This window comes from Carassius gibelio, chromosome B24 (assembly GCF_023724105.1).
Source record: "Carassius gibelio isolate Cgi1373 ecotype wild population from Czech Republic chromosome B24, carGib1.2-hapl.c, whole genome shotgun sequence".
Taxonomy (NCBI): domain Eukaryota; kingdom Metazoa; phylum Chordata; class Actinopteri; order Cypriniformes; family Cyprinidae; genus Carassius; species Carassius gibelio.
In genome coordinates this window covers 17,567,337-17,589,101 of record NC_068419.1, presented here as the reverse complement: position 1 = coordinate 17,589,101, position 21,765 = coordinate 17,567,337, and the positions used below count along the sequence as shown (strand labels likewise).

General features: G+C 37.6%; 1 protein-coding gene across 2 annotated transcripts in view; it reads right to left on the bottom strand.

The window, feature by feature from the left end:
• Window positions 1-21,765, bottom strand: part of LOC128013124 (piezo-type mechanosensitive ion channel component 2) — a 98,631-nt gene that overhangs the window by 56,974 nt on the left and 19,892 nt on the right. For both annotated transcript variants that reach the window (XR_008183241.1, XM_052595835.1), the window contains exons 3-4: window positions 14,475-14,600; window positions 3,629-3,671 (exon numbers count right to left, since the gene is read on the bottom strand). Coding sequence is in view for 1 of the 2 variants with exons in the window: in XM_052595835.1 (XP_052451795.1) it covers window positions 3,629-3,671; window positions 14,475-14,600 (169 nt within the window). In the remaining variant the exon portion in view is untranslated. The remainder of the gene's footprint in view (window positions 1-3,628; window positions 3,672-14,474; window positions 14,601-21,765) is intronic.

The following is a 21,765-nucleotide window of genomic DNA, read 5'->3' as shown; positions in this document are numbered from 1 at the left end:
GGTCAGATACGGTACAACAGAGAGAAAGTAAAACGAACAATAATCTATATTGGTGAATGATGGACTAGATCAGGCATATGGTTGTTGCAAGCATAATTTGTGAGTGTTTCTTCACATACAGTAGACTAAACAAAGCCTTGTCTGGGTTGGAAAAAAATCTTGTAAACTGGTGTTTTAAAATGGAAGGAAACTGATAAAGTTTTGACAACACTCCACACAGTTTAGTAGAAGAAATGAAATGTTGATATGATAAACCAAACAAAGCTTGAGTGCACATGAATCTGATTAGAGCTCCACGTCTCTCAAATATTCCCGCTCCACATCACACATGAGGCTTTACAGCAGCGCGCTATCTTCATTCTTTATTTTCGTGTATATTCATTATGTTGAAAAGCACAATACTGTACAAATAAACTTCCTCATTCATTACACACAGACGGATATATTTCTTTTTTTTTTTTTCTTTTAATTTGATGTTTATAACTGACAACTTAGGAGAATCCCAAATTCAGTATCTCAGAAAATTTGAATATTGTGAAAAGGTTCAATATTGAAGACACCTGGTGCCACATTCAAATCAGCTAATTAACTCAAAACACCTGCAAAGCCTTTAAATGATCTCTCAGTCTAGTTCTGTAGGATACACAATCATGGGGAAGACTGCTGACCTGACAGTTGTCCTAAAGACGACCTTTGACACGTTGCACAAGGAGGACAAGACACAAAAGGTGATTGCAAAAGAGGCTGGCTGTTCACAGAGCTCTGTGTCCAAGCACATTAATAGAGAGGCGAAGGGAAGGAAAAGATGTGGTAGAAAAAAAGTGTACAAGCAATAGGGATAACTGCACCCTGGAGAGGATTGAGAAACAAAACCCATTCAGAAATGTGGGGGAGATTCACAAAGAGTGGACTGCAGCTGGAGTCAGTGCTTCAAGAACCACTACACACAGACGTATGCAAGACATGGGTTTCAGCATTCCTTGTGTCAAGACACTCTTGAACAACAGACAGCGTCAGAAGCGTCTCGCTTCAGAAAGGACTGGACTGCTGCTGAGTGGTGCACAGTTATGTTCTCTGATGAAAGTAAATTTTGCATTTCCTTTGGAAATCAGGGTCCCAGAGTCTGGAGGAAGAGAGGAGAGGCACACGATCCACGTTGATTGAGGTCCAGTGTAGTTTCCACAGTCAGTGATGGTTTGGGGTGCCATGTCTTCTGCTGGTGTTGGTCCACTGTGTTTTCTGAGGTCAAAGGTCAACACAGCCATATAGCAGGAAGTTTTAGAGCACTTCATGCTTCCTGCTGCTGACCAACTTTATGGAGATGCAGATTTCATTTTCCAACAGGACTCTGCACCTGCACACAGTGCCAAAGCTACCAGTACCTGGTTTAAGGACCATGGTATCCCTGTTCTTAATTGGCCAGCAAACTCTCCTGACCTTAACCTCCTAGACAATCTGTGGGGTATTGTGAAGAGGAAGATGTGATATGTCAGACCCAAGAATGCAGAAGAGCTGAAGGCCACTATCAGAGACACCTGGGCTCTCATAACACCTGAGCAGTGCCACAGACTGATCCACTCCATGCCACGCCGCATTGCTGCAGTCATTCAGACAAAAGAGACACAACTAAGTATTGAGTGCTGCACATGCTCATACCTTTCAGTTGGCCAAGATTTCTGAATATCCTTTCTTTGTATTCGTCTTAAGGAATATTCTAATTTTCTGAGATACTGAATTTGGGATTTTCCGTAGTTGTCAGTTATAATCATCAAAATTAAAAGAAATAAACAATAAATAAAATGCATATATCAGTCTGTGTGCAATGAATGAATATGATATATACGTTTAACTTTTTGAATGCAATTAGTGAAATAAATCAACTTTATTATATGACCAGCACCTGTATTTACCAAGTTGTTGTAGATGGTTACCAGAGTGTTGCAATGCAATTGCTAAGGTGTTATGAGTGATTTTAGCATGTCCCTGGCTGTTACATTAGCAGTGTTGTGTAATGCTGTACACACATTCATGTAGTCACAACAGCTGCATAAGGCATTATTATGTAATCTGGCTCACAGCACATATGGTTCGTGCTAGACTTCCAGACACTGCTTTTCCTCTACATTCAGGTGAATTACAGCTGTCTGTCACTAACATAACACAGATCACGACTAACATGCCTGTTCTAACCAGATCCAGATGCTGTGAGCGGACTCAGTGTTCAGATGCTCTTCTCCCAAGCGTTTCTGCCAACTGGACCAATGAAACGCAAACGCTGGCCTTAAACTCTACAACACTAATGCAGTAATTGTGAGACCCGCTGTTTGTAAATCTAGCCAAATATTCGACAGTCTGCCAGGTTCACCTCACATTACACCGTGTTCCAAATGATTATGCAAGTGACATATCAGTAGGATTTCGGTACAATAAAGAGTGCGATTTTTGTTTGTGTTGTTTTTCACATCATTTAAGGTAATTGTGTTCCTGTGGCTCAAGTGGTAGAGCATTGTGTTTGTAAGTGCAAGGTTGTGGGTTCGATTCCCAGGGAAGACATGTTAGCCTGAATGCACTGTAAGTCGCTTTGGATAAAAGCCTCTGCTAAATGCATACATTTAGTTTCATTTTAATTTAATAGGGCCTATACTAAATTATACTAAATGCATTACCATTGAAATAAAATGAAATGAAAACACAGCTGACAATGCTGAACAGTTTCTATATTGTACTGTACATCATCACATGCACATTGCATTGTGTTTGAAGCTTTTATGTTATAGAAGTCACTGATAAAAATAACATTTCAAATATTTCTGAAATAAAAGATTTATTGATTTGTATGTTTGTTGGTTATTTTTGTATTTTATAGCTTGCATTTTATACACCACAAATATGCACAATTAAATAATATTTTCTCACTTTTTGTATTATTTTACTAATTCACAGACAGATAAACAATAAAAAAATATTTAGTTCACAAGTGTTTCTGTCATTGTATTTTCTGTCTTTTAAACTCTCAAAGAACTATATTGGTGTTTTGATAAGTACATATAAGCCTAGCTAGCATTATATTTACCCTAAATACACAATTTAATATTATGTCTCACTTTTTGCATAATTTGATTGTTTTGTTTTGTTTTGTTTTGTTTTTTCGTGATAAGTACTCTTTTTAAAAGTATGCTAAAGTGAACTTATTTCAGAGCTCCACGTGTTCAAAAAGATATTTTCTCTTTTAGTGCATTTTGTCATTTTAGTTATATAAGCTGCATCATTACAGTTCATGTTTCAACAAACACTGTGGTTGGAAGACAATACCAAGATACAGTTTTTCTGTTTTTATGAAAAACATTACCCAATATCTTTCATTGTTCTGTCATATAATATGCGAGGGGGGACAAATGGACCTGCCCTGATCATGTTTTATCATCTATATTATTTTCAGATACATTACTTTATTCAGTATTCAGTTTCTTGCTGCATTCTGATGGATCATCCGTCGGATCCTCATCAAGCCTCGCTCAAAGCCTCCAAAGAAAACAGCACACACTCTACAAAGCCAGCGATGTGTTTGTGTTGCCAACATTAACACGGAGGAGTCCAGCTCTCTCGTCTGAAGAAGAAAACCTCTTACCTTTCAAAGCCCAGCTGCCGTATTGATCTCTCCCATGATGAACCTGAAAACAACACAAGAAAGAGTTCAAAACAGATCCGATCTTCTGATGTAGAGGCTAAAGCTCAAGGATGCTAGTCAAAAGTCTGCTGGTTTGAACCATGAATGTAGTCAACTAAGAACCACTGGCTGTTGAAATGTTGTGAAATAGAAGGTTGATGGAAAAGTCATTTCAGAATCATTTATATTTCATCTTGTGTTGATTTTGAAACACTATTAAGACTTTTATTTTCTCGTTAGATTAACATGCACTAACAAACTATTCAACCTGATCTCTTTATTATTCTTAGGAATGCAAACTTTCTGGGTTTTTGCTAAAACATGCAATATGAACATATTTGCAAAAACTAAAATTTTAAACTATTTATGTATGCACAACTTTACAAATGTAAAAAAAAAGGGATATTGTAAATTGTAAAAAAAAAAAAAAAAAAAAAAAAAAAATATATATATATATATATATATATATATATATATATATATATATATATATATATATATATATATATATATTTAAATGAAACAATCACTTTTATTCATCAAGGATGCATTAAATTAATCAAAAGTGACAGTATGATTAATAATGTTACCAAAGATGTTCAAATAAATGCTGTTATTTTGAACTTTCTGTTTATCTGTGAATAAAATGCATCACACTTTCAACAAAAATATTGTGCAGAATAACTGTTTTCAACATTGATAATAATCAGAAATGTTTCTTGAGCAGTAAATCATCATATTATTCTGATTTCTGAAGATCATGTGACACTGAAGACTGGAGGAATGATGCTGAAAATACAGCGGAGCATCTTGTGCGTTTCACAAGCCCTGATGCAGAACACTCACCGAAAAACATTTGGCAACATTCATTGCGTTCAAGTTTTTTGTTGGGCAGAATATGCAAACAAAACCCCATGTGACTGATAGTATACTGAATCTGTGTCTGTTTACAGGGACACTTCCAGGTATTCAGAGTCTCTTCATCCTCCAAGACTGAAGCAGTTGTACAAGACTTGACAAATTATTACTGATGCAATTAATCTGCGGACTGCACGGCAACTGAATCACATTGGCAAAAATGATTCAAACCACTCATATATCACGTGACATCACTGAAAATGTGTTTAATTTCATATTAAAGGAATAGTTCAACCAAATACAAAGGAAAGAGCTTAGAGGCTTACACTTGACATTTATATGACATACACACTTAACTTCACTAAATACCTGAATCTAAATCAGCGTATCAGAAAGCATAGATAATAACTGTATTTAAGCAGGCCATCACTTTCTTTTCTCTGGTGAGTATCCAAATACTTTTGTTAAGCCCAATTACTAACAGACACCAGATGTTGGGGGGGTTATAGAGACGTTCTCAGATATGTCTAGAGTCTAAGATCAAAGCTGAAACATTAAAATCTTTCCCATCTACAGTCTAGCGCTGTCTCGCTGGATCTCAAGCCCTTCGTGATGACGCTCAGGAAACCGTTCAGGATGAGGCCGGAGGGACGTCTGCTAAACAAAGACTGCTCGATTGAAAGTCTGATGATTTCATAATATTTCTTTGTGGGAAGACTGAAAACACACAGAGATCATGCTGAAGACAGCCAGCGGGGAAATAAAGCGGCGTATCTTCTGTCTGGAGCACACATGAAGGTGTGGAGCTTCTCTGCTTACATGGACTTGGAGAGATTCGATTTAGATGTGTTCAGATGTGGTGGTCTTTTTCATTCTCATTTGTTTTCACAATATCATCCGAGGAGAAGTTCAACTAAAAACAAGCCTTCACAGAGACCCATTGGTTTCTTATTGTTGAAACTCAGCCATCCATCTGGTTGTTCACAAAACAGTTTGGAGACCATTTATTTTATTTTATTTTATTTAAATTTATTTTATTTAATTTTCACCACAAAATACTAAATAAACAAACAATAAAAATATTAATATTAATATTAATCATATTAAATTCAATGTGTGACCTGCCAATTCTTTGTAATCATTATTATTACCATTTTAATGTGTATTTATTGCATTTTTATCTGTAATGATCATTTAAAAAACCCTGAAAGAATATATACTGTTCAACATTTTTCAAGTTAAGATTTGTTTAATGTTTCTGAAAGTAGTCTCTTCTGCTCACCAAAGCTGCATATATTTGATAAAAAAAAATAGTAAATATTGTGAAATATTATTATAGTATAAAATAACTGTTTCCTGTGTGAATCTGTGTTAAAGTGTAATTTATTTCTGTGATGCACATCTGTATTTTCAGCATCATTCATCCAGTCTTCAGTGTCACATGATCTTCAGAAATCATGAAAATATGATAATTTACTGCTCAAGAAACATTTCTGATTATTAGCAATGTTGAACACAGTTGTGCTGCACAATACTTTTGTGCAAACGGTGATCCATTTTATTTTTCAGGATTCACAGATGAACAGAAAGTTCAAAAGAACAGCATTTATTAGAAATAGAATCTTTTGTAAAATTATAAATGTCTTTACTGTAATTTTTGATCAATCCAATGCATGCTCGCTAGATAAATGAATCAATTTATTTAAGATGTTGTTTTTTTGAGCCGAATGCACACACTGAAGCAGTTGTCAGTGTTAGTGAACTTGAGGAAACATCGATCTTTTGTGAGAAGTTACGCTTAAAAACATGTAGGACAAAGAGTTGTATTTTTAGAGAGCAGGGATATCCACGTCCTGAGGAAGCCACAAAAATATTAAGACAAACAGAGCGGCGTTCTTATTGCTGGCGATGGTACAGTAAACGAAGACAGATGAAAAGGCTGGCAGTGCTGGAGCTCATACACACGGGAACAATGCTTTATCAATGCACTCAGAAGGGAGGTGGAAATAAAGCCATGTGTAAGAAATACAGCACAAACACAACACTTTTAAAGCAAAAATATATGTTAAAAAATGCATTTTTCATTTAATGTACAACAATAAATTATTATTGTTAAAAACAAATAAAAGAAAATTATTTGGCACTTTCTGGTTGTAAAACATTTATAAAATAAACCATCCAGCCACTAAAATCACTCTTAGAAACATTTGATTAAACACAATTGCAAAAATGCTTTGATAATGACACTTTGTGTAGTATTTTATTATGAATGCAATTTAAATGTAAATATTTTATGTGCTTTAAAAAGAACCCAAATACTTTTCGGCCACTTCTTGGAAAAATGCATGCAAAATTGAATAAATGGTAAATGCTCAGCTGTTTTCCAGCACTTTGTGAAAAGTTACATATGGATTGCAGTTGAATCTTAGGAATTGCTTGTTTTGCATGTGCATCTAATGCACACAATATGAGCACCAGGTGTTTCCAGATGTGCAGTTTCCTTTCTGACAGGAACACATTCAGTCTCAAGCAGCTGCTGCTGTTTCACAGTCAGTTCTTACACATGACACAGCACAGGTGATGAGGACTAATGGAGGAAGAGCTGATCTCAGCTCAGGCATTACTAAACAATGCATGTTCATCCTGACTGTACAGGCATGACCTCGAGTGATCCGTATAAAAACAAAGGAAAGGGGATGAATGCTGACTGCTCAGATAAACATATGAACACTTCTTGTTTGCCCAACAGCTTCCTGAAGTATAGATGTCATATGTCACCATCACGACACAATCATGTCTGAATTATAATCAGTAACAGAGCACATGAAAGTGCTTTATTTTCCATCACTGTCACTGTAGAAGAAAGAGTTCGTGCTAAATGTTATTTTTCTGTTGAACAAAAAAGAAGCATAATAAACTTGTTAATTTTTATCCCACAACGCTGACATTTTTCTTGTAATTATGTGTTTATGTTTCACAAATCTGACTTAAGAATTGCAAGAAAAAAGGTCTGAATTGTGAGATTTATTTTTATTAACTTTTTTATTAACAATATTATTTATTTTTTCATGAAAAAAAAAACAAAAAAAACAATTGCAAGATAAACTTGCAACTGGAAAAATGTTCACAGTTTCAAGAAAAAAGTCCTAATTGTGAGATAAAAAGTCATAATTACTTTTTTAATTACTACTTTTTTAATTCCATTTTTAAATTTTGTGGCAGAAAAATATAAATAAAATTAAACAAAAAAATAAAACAAGCAAATTAATTTTCTAAATTGCAAGATTTCTGTCAGTGTCCAAATATATATGGACCTAACTGTTGGTTCCCTTTCAGTCGGTCACGTTCGACGTTACGAATGGGATCTTGCCCGAGAGCCCAATGACCTTCGGGTGGTACAAAACGAGCCAATGGTACACAAAGTACCTTGGTCTGAGGAATTTGCTTCGCAAGCTCCGCCCTTGCAGAGCGGGGATATAAGGAGCAACACGAGCAACACGCATTCAAGCTTTCGCTTCGGAGCCGAGCACATCGCTTGCTGCTTTCACCGGAGTGTTTACAAGCAAGAGCTGGTGTTGGTGTGACGGCGCGATTCAGCGGTTTGTCTGGGTTTCCTGCGACAGCTCCCGCATTCCCCTGAGTGCTGCAACACCCCTGAAAGAGCTTTTCTCTTTTCATAAAAGAGTAACAGGTCGATTTGCGTTGAAGACAGGTGGGTTACAGCCAATCCTGGACTTGCGTGCCTTGAACCGAGCTCTGCACAGACTCCCGTTCAAGATGCTAATGCCCAAGTGCATTTTCAAATGCATTCGTCCGATGGATTGGTTTGCAGCGATCGACCTGAAGCACGCGTACTTTCATGTCTCCATTCTTCCTTGACACAGACCGTTTCTTCGGATTGCTTTCGAGGGGCGGGCATTTCAGTACAAGGTTCTCCCATTCTGGTTGGCCCTGTCTCCCCGCGTCTTTACGAAAGGATTAGGCACCCCTGGCTCCTCTCAGGGAACGAGGTGTCGTATCCTCAACTACCTCGACGACTGGCTGATGCTAGCTCACTCTCGAGAGCGGTTGTGCGAGCACAGGGATCTGGAGCTCAGACACCTCGCCCGACTGGGTCTTCAGGTCAACTGGGAAAAGAGCAAGCTCTCCCCTGTGCAGAGGATCTCTTTTCTCGATATAAAAATAGACTCGGTCGCCAATTCGTGCGCAGTCACTGCTGAATTGCCTGAGACAATTTGAGGGCAAGAGAGCAGTTCCACTGAAACTGTTTCAGAGGCTCCTGGGGCATATGGCATCCGCCGTGGCATACCGCTCTGACTACTCCAAATGAGTCCGATTCAGCACTAACTTCACGACCGAGTCCTGAGATGGGCATGGCAACAGGGCATGCTCCGAGGGACCATCACTCTGGCCTGCCGCCGAAACTTCAACCCGACATGTTGTTGTGTCAACAGATGCCTCTGCCACGGGTTGGGGTGCCATGTGCAACAGGCATGCTGCGTCGGGCTCCTGGACTTCAGTGGCATGTCAATTGCCTCGAGTTGCTAGCAGTACGGCTTGCTCTGCACCGCTTCAGGGCCCTGCTGAAGGACAAGCACATTCTGGTCCATAAGAACAACATTGCGACCATAGCCTACATCAACCGTTAGGATGGTCTACGCTCCCGCCGCATGTCGCAACTCGCTCCCCATCTCCTCTTGTGGAGTCACAAGCATCTGAGGTCGCCTCGTGCCATTCACATTCTGGGCAGGCTCAATCGTGCAGCCGACGAGCTCTCACGGCAGCAGTCTCGCCCCGGGGAATGGAGACTCCACCCCCAGTCGGTTCAGCTGATTTGGGAACACTATGGAGATGCTCAGGTAGACCTGTTTGCCTCTCCAGAAAGTCCCCACTGCTAGTTGTTTTACTCCCTGACCGAGGGCACCCTCGGCACAGATGCCCTGGCACACAGCTGGCCGCTGGACCTGTGCAAGTATGCGTTTCCCCCAGTGAGCCTTCTTGCACAGATGTTGTGCAAGATCAGGGAGGACGAGGAGGAGGTCCTCATGGTTGCACCTTTTTGGCCCGGCCGGACCTGGTTCCCCGAACTTGTACTCCTCGTGACAGCCCCTCCCTGGCCAATAGCAGAAGGGAAATGCTGTCTCCAAGCAGAGTTTATCCCACTGGATAGTGGATGCTATTGTCCTGGCTTATCAGGCTCAAGACCTGCCATGCCCCCTAGGGGTGAGAGCTCACTCAACTAGGAGCGTAGCTTCCTCCTGGGCGCTGGCGCATGGCGCCTCACTAACAGACATCTGTAGAGCTGCGAGCTGGGTGACACCTAACACATTCACAAGATTTTATAATCTCCGTGTAGAGCCCGTGTCCTCCTAGGTACTCAGTAAGGGTACCCAGTAAGGACCTGCTCGGTGTCAATCCGCTTGCTGCGCCATTCCACTCCGCAGACTGGATGCGTGCGCTATTCCCCTCAGGTGAGTTCCTCAGTCAGTACCCTGGGTTCTTCCAGCACTTTTGATGTCCAACACTTGCGTACATGCCCTTTGGTTAGCCCTGTGTGGGACTAGGTGCCTCCATGTGTTGTGATTCCCCTTTCTCTGGGCAATCCCACGTGCTTATGTCCACAATAAGTCTCTCCGCAGCATGTGTCTCTCCCTTGGCAAGCCCCTTGCCAGCTCTGTCGTTGAAACTTCCACCCTGCGGGCTGGGTACCTCAGAGTTCTTATGTATCACCACCTAGGTGGATACCTGCCTTCTGTAAGTCCTCCCACGGGCAGGCAGCCTGCTAGCATACATTATACCAGCTGGACTATGCTATCCAGTGTATTCTGTGTATGCTATAGGCCCTCACTCATGCTGGCCTCATGACAGGGTGCTATCACTCACACGGGTCGCTGGAAGACATCCATGTGGCGTTTTGTAAGGGACTCCATTCGTAACGTTGAACGTGACCGCCTGAAAGGGAACGACTTGGTTAGGTATGTAACTCTCGTTCCCACATTGCTGTTCCGCTGAACGGCCGGGTCACTGCCTCGGCTCCTCAGCGAAGACTTGAATGTGAGTTGCTCGTGCTGCTCCTTATATCCCCGCTCTGCGGGGCGGAGCTCACGATGCAAATTCCACAGACCATCGTACTTTGTGTACCATTGGCTCATTTTGTACCACTCGAAGGTGATTGGGCTCTCGGGCAAGATCCCATTTGTAACGTCTCCGTTCCCTCCTTCAGGGAACGAGGGTTACATAAGTAACCAAGACGTTCTTTAATATGAATCACAGAGTTCTGTTTCTGAAGTTAACAGCTCCTTGGAATGCAAGACTGATAAGAATTTTATAAGAAAATTAAAGTCATAAAGAATACTTTTATGGCATTTTTTTTTTTTGCCTAGGGGTACTTCGCAAAAAGACAGCATCAGACAAACAGGCATCATGAAAACATGTGGAAAGAATACTGAACTTTAAATCATGAAGAGCATGTAAGAAATACAGAGAGCATAATCAAATAATAGCCTTCAAGAGCCAAAAAGGCTCTCTGAGATACAACAAATACGGTTAGGTTTGTTTATAATAATGCCAGAGCATGACATTAGTAGCCATCGTGCAAAGATTTACAAGAAACCATTGAATGAAAGATTGACTAGTAGCTGGTTCTCATTACAGGGTTGTTATGAAATATTACTGTAATGCTCTCCTCATGTGCATTTTGCTATAACTCTTGCCACAAGTCTAAGTCTGACTTATATCTGCTTGATATGAAACCGTTTTCTGGTCATATTTATAAACAGATGAAACTATATAAGGCCAAATTTTGTGGCTCGATCTAAAACTATGAATATGGCTTTGGATAAAAGCATCTGTAAAATAAATATCTGTATGATTAGTTTCAGATGCAATGATTTTTAGAGCAAGTAGAGTTTGACACATGCTGCTTAAAATAACAGTTTAAGGTAAAACATAAAAAATAAATGAGGTTTTACAATCCTGGACTGTTGCCGGTCAAATATTTTTGTGTCTTTGAAAAAGTAGTTTTTATTAATATTTTGAACCAGTTTTTATTTATACATGTTCTGTTTTATTTGCATTTTTGTTAAAAGTTTAGGTATTTTATTTTATGCTTTTGCCATTTTTACTATAATTGTTGTTTCAGGTTTATTTTAGTTATTTTATAACTTTATACCTGTTAATTATAATTTCATGTAACTTTTTCTTATGATTTTTATTTACAATAACCTTGTTGCTAATACTGTATAATGCTATTAACCACCAAATTGCATTCCTTAATTACAAATTAAACTACATTTACATTTTACATTCCAAATTACATAAAATACAATATTCATATCAGAGAATAATACTGAGAGAATATATGCATCCTTTAGTTTGCTTACGTGACTGAAATTAAATGAATGCAAGTTGATGGGACATTCTCAGAAATAATAATTAAAAATGAAAAAAAAAATTAAATATACATTATAATGTACAACTATTAGTAAAACAAGATTAGATATTAAACCTACAGTAAGATGGAATTTATCTACAAAACATATCTTGAACGAAATCAGAAAAAAAACATATTCCAAATGCACCGCTGCCTTACAAACACTGAAATAAAAGAAAGGATGCTAAAGAGACAATGAAAAGTGAGTGTATGAATCCGGTTTGTTCACAGAGGTCAAAGAAACACATTTAGAGCACTTACAAACATCTAAAGACATTTTTGTTATAGTTTTAAGCTGGCACCCTCCTTCTCTTACAAAACTCAAGATCAGTTTTTCATTTCTTGAATGCTTAGTCATTGCTCTCCATGTCTGATAAAAGTGTTTATACAATTGGTTGGGTAAGTTTTCATGAGCCTATGGTTTGCGTAATGCATGGCATGAGCGTGTGTTTGTGTTCAGTCAAACACTGATGCAGTCAGGCTCAGATCTCCTTCAGATGCCTGCTGTTGTTTTTGGCTCCTATCAGCCCTGAGGGTTAGCTTCCATTAACATGTGTGCGCACCAATAAAAAAGTCATGATCACCCTAAATCACAAAAAAAAAGGAAGGTTTGTTTATTTATTTATTTTATTCATCAAGGATGCATTAAATTGTTTAGAATTGTCAGTAAGAGCTTTATAATGTTAAAAAAAAAAATTCTATTTCAAACAAATGTTTTTCTTTTGAACATTCTAAAAAGAAATTCACAATTCAGATTTTCCTCTCAATCCCAACTTCGTAACTCTCAACTGTGAAGAAAAACGAATTGTGAGATCCTAAGACATACAGAAATAATTGCAAGAAATAAACGCTGAAATAATAAGATATAATTGAATGCCAGAAATAAAAGCAGAATTTTTAATATGCACAATAGTGAATTGCCATATTTTAAACGCTACATTTCAGGATTTAAACAATTGCAAGATATAAACACTGAATTGAAATTTAACTGAAGAATCGCAACAAATAAATGCAGAATTGAGGGATATAAATAAATAATTGGAAGGTAAATGCAGCATTGCAAGATATAAACGCTGAATTGTGAAATATAAACAAAGAATTCCAACAAATAAACACATTATTGAGAGATATAGATAACTGTGAGATATAAACTCAGAACTGTTGAGATATAAACTCAGAATTGCCAGAAAAAGGCAGAATTGTGGGAACTACCAAAAAAGAATGTCAGAATTGAAATATGAAAAGGTTACAATTTATAAGTCTATTAAAACTTTCAGAAACAATCTTCCCTTAAAAAATTAAATGACAAAATAAATTTAATTTAATTAATCATAATAAGTTTTTAAAATATTACTGTATTTTTGATCAAATTAATGCAGCCTCGCTGATCAGATGAGGCTAAAAAGAGGCTTTTTTATATATACAGTATATAAAAATGTGTTAGTGAATATAGAAATGTAGAGTGAACACAATCCTTAAAATTACTAATACATGAAAAACCAAATATATTACATTTACAGATTCTCTTTATTTAAAAGTGAAGTGTGTAATTTCTGTCACCAAATGTAGTTATTTGGACAGCAGAAGCTCAAGCATTTGTAAAGAATTCAATTTAAAGAAACGCTAGCAAATCAAGAGCCCCATCTACAGTATCATGATTTTAGCAAAGACACAAGAAAGACAAGTTTGAGAGTCTGGCTCCTTCACTCTTCATAAGAAGTTACCTCCATCTTGAAGGCAGATGTTGTGGCCTTTACGCTTGGAGAAAGTGGCTCTGGTTGTGTGCAGGTCTGGTTATGGTCTGGGGTTCAGCATGAGCGCTAGTGTTGGGTAACATGATCCAGACATATGTTTGACCTCCGTCCAGCTCAGCAGCTTAAGCAATCGCACGTAGCTTGACTTATACAAATCAAACTAGCCTATCCTCACACAAACTTTCAACCATACATACACTTTTACTGGTTTCAGATCTTAGTGGCTTAAGTAGCTAATGGATGTTGTGAGCAAAGAACATTTTAGTCCTCATCTGAAACTAATGAAGATGTATTAACGACACTAGAGTTATTATAGTTAACTGAAATTAAACCATTACTCTTTCTCCACCAGCGTTTTTGAAAAAAATTAGCAAGTCATGGCCCTCCAGAATATTGTACGAATAGCTGAACATGCTTTTCCAATAGCGCCACGTACTATCAAAGAGTAAATCTACATTTTCATTCAGCCCATCTGCCATGAACAGAAATCATACATGAAAATCTGACCATATAATGTGTTTTGATTCATGTAGCTTCCTGTAGATCTGGAAAATCTTTTGGAAATGTCCTTCTTTCCCATTAGCATACCAATACTTTGTATACTACAAGTGCAGGAGTGTTTGATTGGTTCATTATGTTTAACTGGTTAAATCAATTAACCAAATCAAACTGGTTTTCTTTACCACCTGATCTCAACCGGCTCCATCTAATGCATTAGTCTGGTTTAAGAATCTGCAGAGAGCTAGATCTAGTTAGTACTCACAGTTGAAGTTGGGCTCGAGGTTGTCTCCTGCTAACAGACTGTTGATTGTGATTTGGTGGATGATGTGCAGCAGCAGGAACGTCATACTGGTGAAGCACAGGGATTTCAGCAAACGCCCCGTGTGACCTGTTGAAAGAAAATAATTAATACATATATTGTACATACAGTCTGCAACATAAACAAAGTTAGAAGTATACAGTCATTTGCTACATAAGTGCGTGACAGATTTCCTGATCAGCATAGAATACATGTACAGTATGTGTTTGGAACTAATTAGTTGTTTCACAGTTTTAAAAAGAAACTTAAAAACCAGAACAACAACAAACCTACTGGAGATGACAGGAAGAATGGAAGCTTGCTGATGATTAGAGGATTAGATAAATGCAAATCTAGTTTAAACACATACAAAGACACTTTTTCATGGTTATAACTTCTGGAGAGAAACACTGCAGACACTGGACGATTTATAGAAATGTGTCATTGCATCACTGTTTCAGCGATGGATGGGTGCCATCAGAATGAGAGTCCAAACAGATGATTGTCTCTCACATCTGATGGCACCCATTCACTGCAGAGGATCCAGTGGTGAGCAAATGATGCAATGACACATTTCTCCAAATCTGATGAAGAAACAAACTTCTCTGCATCTCGGATGACCTGAGGATGAGGACAATTTTACAAACTTAAATTTTCCGGTGAACTATTCATTTGAGTTGTAACATCAAATCCTGCTGACTGTTACAGAGAAAGAAGAACTCAATCAATGACTTGTGATATTCCAGATGGTTTTAGTCCAAATACAAGCACTCCACGTGTCAGGGTGAAAGTTCATCGAGTTGAACCTTTAATAGAAAAGAGCTGCAGTAATCCACTGCTATTAGCGCACAGCTCTCTCTGTTTCTCTCTCGCTCTGGGCATTCGTTTAGCGCTGATGTTTTTGGCAGTGTTTGGGCTGTTCATCATTTAGGATCACGAGGCTCAGTGTGAGTTCAGAGCCGTGGCAGTTTCAGAAAAATCTAAGTGAAACAACGTAGTGAGTAATGCAGGAAGTAAACGGGTCAAAACGTTTGTTTTTTTTAAGTTCCGATTTCTGCATTTAAACACTGTTTATGAAAGAGGAGAAGGGTTGGGATGGGTGGGTGTTGGTTGATATTAAAATACACCCACAACCCATCCGACCCAAATATGCAAACCCATGAGAGCATAATTCAATTGTCAATTCTCGACAGATTATATCACAAATTAAAGATTATAAAAGTATGTGTAAAATATTTTACCCTACTTGAGGGTTTGCAAGGGCAAAAATGCTACGAAAGGTGTTTGTATTTGATTTTTAAAGGCTTTGGAACTATTATCCTCTGTAAATGGTGGTCAAGGAAGTGGCTGAGGTAGAAAACCAGGTCTGAAACATTACAAATAAAAGTATGCATAATATTAGTGAGCATAAAATCACAGCCAAACGTGGGCCTGTAAGCGCAAGAGTCCTCATTAATTCACAAGAGCACATTTACAGTCATATGTAAAATATCAGAGGTAATGAGAACGGATCGTTTGGTTCCCTGTGGATTTCGACGGAATATTATATATCGGTCCTCAGACACGGCTGTTTCCGTAGCACACCATGACTCGATTTCTTAAAAGCTTCCTCATTATAGAATTAGACAAATTTAAGAAAGGACTAGAAATAAAGTTTGTAGGAAGGATTTTTTTTGTCTAATTATCCACTAGTTGTATGGCTTTTATATATGATCGTTGATGTAATCTATGTGATAGTGTCCAAAAAGTGAATAAAAAATAAACCTGTGATACACTATACTGATCATAATTAAGTGTAATAAGCTAATCTTTTTAGTTGTTGTTGTTAATAAATGTGTACTTTTTTTAATCAGAGATGCATTAAATTGGTCAAAAGTGACAGTAAAGACATTTATAATGTTCCAAAATATGTTTTTCTCAAATAAATGCTGTTCTTCTGAACTTTCTAGTCATCCGTGAACCTTGAAAAATAAAATATAGTGCAGCACCTTATTTCACGGGAGAGACTTTTATTCTATTTACACTTATTACAGTCGTAATTGAACATTTCTGATCCCAGAAAATTAACCAGATACGATCCTCTCATATTATATAAAAATATGTGTAGCTATATTGTAAGTACAAGGCTATTTGATATTTATATCAATACAGGACAATTGTGTTGATCAAACCATTTTATGTGGTTTTAAAACTAATAAAGAAATGATTGAACAGACATATCTGTGACAATCAAGTTTCAGCTAAACACCGTGCGGAAATCAGAGGAACATGAATATCTCCATCAATGTATTAACACCTACCGATAATAATAATGTCTAAAGCACCCGAGGACTCGGAAATCACTGTCTGCCAAGATTTTACAATCTTTACAGTGGTGTACTGTTATGAAAATGTTTTACGGGTCTGCTCATGCCATCGGTTTTACTGTGCGTTTTATCCTAATTAGAAAACATTCTCTTCAACAGCAGCGAAGGCTCTCTTTTGACTTAGTGCATAGAGTGATGAAAAAACGCATTAGTCAGTCATTCGGTGGATTGAGTATGTGTCGATGATGACTGCAAGCAAACGGAGAACACAGGTCATGTACTGAAGACATTATGAGGTGCAGGAGGAATTTCAGTAAAAGCCGAAGTGAGTTTGAGCTCAGAAAGGAGAAACCAGCACAGGAAGTGCAGATATGGACCAGATGTGTTTGTTATTGAGCGGCGGAGGACTAAAGGCTGCTCTGCTGGCACATTCGGCCGCGCTTTCTCATTATTCTGTTCCACTGCGTCCATTTGAGGCGACTGAACGAGTCTCAGTGTTTGTGTGCGGTGTGTAATGGTGAAAATCTGTGCATCTTCATTCTCTGAGAGCTCCAGAAAATGGGCCAGACTTCGTAATCGTATTCAATATTGCCAAATTGAAAGCTGGAGATGGTTTGGAGCGTCAAAAATCCCCTCGGTTCCTCTGGACAGAGATGCTAGTGTTGCAAGTTGCTTTTGTAGTTTTATAAAGGGACTTTCTGTGGATATAATTATTGATCAATTGACCACAACACACAGACAATGCACAGCATCACTGACCACAGCAGAACCTCGGTCCATACCATCACATCTCACATCATCACCATCACATGTCTGTGGAAACTGTGATGCATTTTTATTTTTCAGGATTCACAGATGAATAGAAAGTTCAAAAGAACAGCAATTATTTGATCTTTTGCAACATTATAAATGGCTGTACGGTCACTTTTGATGAATTAAAAGTGCCCTTGGTGGATAGAAATAGAAATTTCCTACAAAAATAAATAAATAAAATAACAAAATACTGACTGCAAACTTTTGAACAGTGGTGTACACACACACAAACAGTATATATACACACAATAAGAGATAAAATAACTTTAAAAAGGCACCTAAAATCATTAGTACAGATATTATTTATTTTTATTTAAAATTATTTAAGATATATACAAGATAAATATTCAAGCTAGATTTAATATTATAACTGTAAAACAGATCATTCTGAATAAATGACCTGAGTTCACAAGTCAATGTGAAATTATTATAAACATGCACATCTTGAATTATTGGGGTAAATGCAATCAATCTACGGTTGAGTTGGTGAACTTTATTCCTGATACATACACAGAAATCCCCTGAAATGAATCACTGAGTGAAAACACGCTGCTTTACTTCACACTGAACTTTTTAAAACCAAAATGCTTGAACAGTTGTTTATTGTTCCCAGATACTTAGGTCAGTATTTCGCTCAGCATCTGGTTTCTGAGTTTACGTGTCAAGAAAGTGAATCATCACAAGCTCTGATTCATTTATAAACCCCAGACAATCTCTGTAGCGCAGGAACAGTCTGGTCCCAGCTTTTCTTACTGCCACAGTTCAACACAGATTCACACAGAGAACAGCTGGCTGAAATTGTAACAATATTTCACAGTTTTTACTGTAGTTTGATCAAATAAAAGCAGCTTTCTGAAACATTAAACATCATACGGCTCCATGAAATAGTTCAGATTGCAAGTAGATTAAAGTTGATGAACTTCCATCAGCAAGATTTCCTCGGTACTACAGAATAAATAAGTGAATAAATGAAAGACGACTGCTCATCAGGAGCTGTGAATCCTCGCTCGCTCTGTTTCCTGAGGAAGTGAGGTTCGGACGAGCTCTGTTTCCTCAGGAAACCGTCCTGCCTCGAGAGGACATCGTCTCTTTGTCCTGCACTTACACTTCTCTTTCTCCTGGGATCAGCGGGTTTCATTGTTCTCATTACATCACTGTTTCTCCAACAAAAACTTAAAGTGATAGCTCACTCAAAAATGCCCTGACCTTCATGTCAAACAAAACGAGAATCACTTTCTTTCATCAGTGGATGGAGAAGATTTCACAGTAAATACATATACAAGCTCTAAACTTTCCATGTGGTATCAAAAAACACGCTTATTTTTCAGGCACATGTCCTGCTGTATTTTTGTGTATTACTCAATGTTTCTCACATGCAAATAATTTAAAACTGCCCAGTGAAAAGCTATATAGCGCTTCATGTTTGTCTGTGCTCTATGATGGATTGCAGATGCTGGAAGCGTGCAGTGGGGTAAAAATCAGCTGCACAGATGGGAAACATCTTCATCTGTGCACCGTCTGAACCCGTGAACCTCAGCCATCGGCCGAAATCAGTGCTGTGTTAGAGATTCATGATCCCCACTCCACAGCTGTCCTTAAATCAGCTCCATGTGTGTGGCTCAATGATGGTCGAGTCTTTTCGTCAGACTGTTAGAAGTAAAACAAAAAAGTGTAGTGAAACTTTAAATGCAATAAAAAAAAAATGCAATACAACATTACAAAAAAAATAAATAAATAAATATTTAAAGAGTTTGAAGTCCTCATGATTTTTTAAACAAAGTTATTTTTAAAAAGTGCAATTTTCTATTTTAATGTGCATTGTTAGTTTTGATAATATTTGCTCACGGAAAACTCGAAACTCCATTAAGAATAAATAAATAATTAAACATTTAAAACAAAATGCATAAATAGGTTTTGTAAAAAAATCCCAGTTTTAAGAGTAAAATCACAACATTATGATATTTAAGTAATACAATTTTGATAATAAAATTGTTATATTGCGAGAATAACACTAAAAGTCATGAAAAAGACATAAAAGCATAAAAATTATTTGTAATTTTCAAATTTTCATTTAGGTTAATTTGATGAACTAAAATAAAAAAAATAAAATAAAACTGAAAAATATAATATAAAAAATTAAATAGTTTTAAAAATTAGTTTAAAAAAGAAATACAGTTTAAAAACTGTAAAGGACAAAAATACAAAACGACTAAAATTGTAACTAAAATTAAAATGAAAAATACAAAAATAAAAACTAAAAAAAAATTACAATATTATCTCAATGATACTAAAATAACAACAAATCTAGTCACTTATTTAATAAAATATTTGATCTAATTTTAGAATGTATCAATAATAAATTATAATATATAATATACCAATTTAAGAGCCTTTTGTGTAAATATAGGTTCTGGATGTCAGTCATCTGTATTTTATTGTTGGGCAGGTGAAATCTCAGTCTGATCACTAGAAATGAATCATGTCTGTAACACACATGAGAAAGAGAAGTATGAGCAATAATAACTGCGATGCTTGTTTAGGCAAGCAGCACTAATAAAGAGAGATCCGGCAGGTCATCTCAGACGCTGGAATCTCCTCCGACGAGCTACAAGCCTCCACAAGCCTCAGGTGCTTCAGTCACTGCCTCTGCGTGAACAAACAGCAGCCGTCCGCTTCGACTGAGCATTACTGCAGAAGAACATCTGTACTCTAAACTGATAATACTATAGCATTATCTCCAGATGATTCTGATCAAACCAGACTCCTTTCACTCTCACAGATGATCTCATTCTGTGGTTTAGAGGATTTATTCAAGCAACAACCACAATTAGCTGGAAATGTGTTCACCCTCAGGTCATCTGAGATCAGGATGAGTGTGTTTCATCTTTTGTCTTCTCCAGATGTTCACTGATGGACTGGAGTGCTGTGGATTATTGGGATGTTTTTATCAGACTCTCATTTTGACGGCACCCATTCACTGCAGAGCATCCATTGATGAGACACTGGTGTAATGCTGCATTTCTACAAACCTGATGAAGAAACACACTCCTCCTGATCTTGGGATAGCCTGAGGTTGAGCAGATTTTGGGGTGAACTGTTCCTTTAAGTGAACAGCTCAACCCAGAAGAGAGGAGTATTTTGTCCAAAGCAACACATAAAGCCAGTGATTCAAACTTCTGGCTTGACGCTTTTATCAAGCAGCGAAACATCCTTCCAGAGGAAGTTTTTATTGCTCACAGGTCACTCTTTCATAGTTCAGGAGACCTAGAGACCTACGAAAGAACCGCTGCCTTTCCTGTTTTGAAAGGAAGTCTTTCCCTGATTCTTCTGGGGCGGGACATTGGTCAAGGTTTTTCGAATTTTTGTAAACAGGCAATAAACTTTAGCTCACAATCATATGCATTTATTCAAGCAAATCATCATATTATCATGATTTCTGAAGATCATGTGACACTGAAGACTGGAGGAATGATGCTGAAAATACAGCGGAGCATCACAGAAATACATCACACTTTAACACAGATTCACAAAGAAAACAGATTTCAGTTTTTACTGGATCAAATAAATTCAGCCTAGATGAGCAAAACAAAACAAAAACAGAGAAATCAGACGTACGTACAGTAAAAGAGCTCTGAAACTGAAGTGAATAGCATGCAGCTCATGTAATTTGATCATTCAAGATTTTGAAATCTTTTCAGATTCTGGTATGTTTAAATCCGAGCTCAGTTTAGAAACATTACTGAGATGTCTCATGAAACTCTTGGTGTTCATTTACTATGGTCTTTTCCTCATGAGAACAAAAATCTTAAAAGTTTCCTTTTACTCTCCTTCTCTATGAATCTAGGTGAAACGTGTGATATCAGAGAGATGTGAGGCTCTGGTTATCAGGATCAGGATCTCCAGCAAACCATTCATCAGCCTCGAGATACGCAGAACAGCATTCAGTGCAGAGCTCTTTAAACGTCAGAACTCACAGAACTAGCAGCTGAAGAAGCAACACAGATGTGTTTCTGAAGAACAACCAGAGACAGAGCTTAATAACAGTGTGTGAAGCGCAATCTGGAGGAAATAGCACACACTCCCCGGATATTTCTCATGATATTCATCCTGAGGCCTTAAAGCTGGATTTAATGTCA